Source organism: Colobus angolensis, unplaced genomic scaffold (assembly GCF_000951035.1).
Source record: "Colobus angolensis palliatus isolate OR3802 unplaced genomic scaffold, Cang.pa_1.0 Scaffold77, whole genome shotgun sequence".
Classification (NCBI taxonomy): domain Eukaryota; kingdom Metazoa; phylum Chordata; class Mammalia; order Primates; family Cercopithecidae; genus Colobus; species Colobus angolensis.
In genome coordinates, this window is record NW_012121487.1 from 783,784 (window position 1) to 785,554 (window position 1,771).

The following is a 1,771-nucleotide window of genomic DNA, read 5'->3' on the forward strand; positions in this document are numbered from 1 at the left end:
AAAAAATTTCTAGACTCAAGCCATCCTTCCACCTTGGCTTCCCAAAGTGCTAGGATTACAGGCATGAACCATTGCACCCAGTCTGTTGTATTACTTGAATTATCCCTAACTATGAATTTCAGCAAAAGTAGCTGTTACACCTCAAGATTTAGTAGTGGCTTCCACTTCTGAGTAGTGTGTGTTTGCCAAATCCAGTTTGTTGCTTCTTGTTAGTAAGGAGGGCCTTGGTTTTTTTTTTGTTTGTTTGAAACGGAGTCTTGCTCTGTAGCCCATGCCGAAGTGCAGTGGCACTATCTTGGCTCACTGCAGCCTCCATCTCCCAGGTTCAAGCACTTCTGCCTCAGCCTCCCAAGTAGCTGGGATTACAGGCGTATGCCACCACACTGGCTAATTTTTGTTATTTTTAGTAGAGATGAATTTTCACCATGTTGGCCAGGCTGGTCTCAAACTCCTGAACTCAGGTGACTCACCCGCCTCGGCCTCCCAAAGTGCTGGGATTACAGGTGTGAGCCATGGCACCCGGCTGAGGAGGACCTTTAATCCACTAGGTTACTAGGACTAGCAAGGCTAACTTAGTTTACACTGCTTGTTAAAATTACATGTGATAAGCAGCTAATTTTCATCCTTATTAGTTTGTGAAATAAAATGAAGGCAGTTTCAGCCGGGCGCAGTGGCTCAGGCCTGTAATCCCAGCACTTTGGGAGGCCGAGGTGGGTGAATCATGAGGTCAGGAGTTCAAGACCAGCCTGGCCAAGATGGTGAAACCCTGTCTCTACCAAAAATACAAAAAATTAGCTGGGCGTGGTGGCGGGCACCTGTAATCCCAGCTACTTGGGAGGCTGAGGCAGAGAATTGCTTGAACCTGGGAGGTGGAGGTTGCAGTGAGCTGAAATCACACTACTGCACTCCAGCCTGGGTGACTCTATCTCAAAAAAAAAAAAAAAAAAAAAGTTTCCATGCCAAAGTCCATGGTATTGAATATAAGGACTGAGGACTGTTTACCTAGGAAGATGAAAGCTGTTGATGCCAGCACTGCAAAGAGGGTCAAGAGCAGGATCTGGTAAGAGCCAGTGAACCGCTTGAGGATGGCTGAATCTTCACAATGATCTATACATTGGCCATAACAAAACAAGATAATAGTTATTTTATAACAACCATGAACAGATGCTGCATTTTTTAAATTTAATTTTTTGAGACAGTTTTGCTCTCTGTCCCCCAGGCTGGAGGGCAGTGGCATGATCTCAGCTCACTGCAACCTCCAGCAGATGCTGCATTTTAAACTTACGACTAAAAATAGTAATGAGTATCTGTCAGAAGTATTCAAAACCCAGCTCTCTCAGAGAGAAGAGAGCTTCAATTGTAAACTATGCTTGGTTCAACCACCTCTTTTTGACTTCTTCCTATCTCCAGAGTAGTAAAACTCTCCAATTCTCGAGCCTGTTATTTCTTCCTCTTAGATTTAAAAGGATGCTTTAAATCCTCTGCTACTTTAAAATTCTGGTTACCGCTTCTTCCTCTTCCAGGGACATTGTCTGCAGGCACTGAGAATGGTCCAGCATTTGACATACCAATGTAGGCTTTCCTACAATACAGCCTCTTAACAAAACTAGGCTGTCCCAAACCCTTGGTAATGTTTACCTCTATACCAAGGATGGGAAAGCACCAAAATCTGCATGTGGCATGTGCCCAGGCAGACTTCAAGGGATTCATGCTGTAAAAGTGGAAGTTCTGTTTTTTTTTTTTTTTGAGACGGAGTCTCGCTGTGTCGCCC

General features: G+C 44.3%; 1 protein-coding gene across 1 annotated transcript in view; it reads right to left on the reverse strand.

Annotated features, from left to right (window-relative positions):
• The window catches only part of NUP210L (nucleoporin 210kDa-like), a 205,416-nt gene that overhangs the window by 1,642 nt on the left and 202,003 nt on the right, over positions 1-1,771 (reverse strand). Inside the window, exon 35 of the mRNA XM_011928494.1 lies at positions 1,003-1,107. Within this exon, the coding sequence (XP_011783884.1) occupies positions 1,003-1,107 (105 nt within the window). The remainder of the gene's footprint in view (positions 1-1,002; positions 1,108-1,771) is intronic.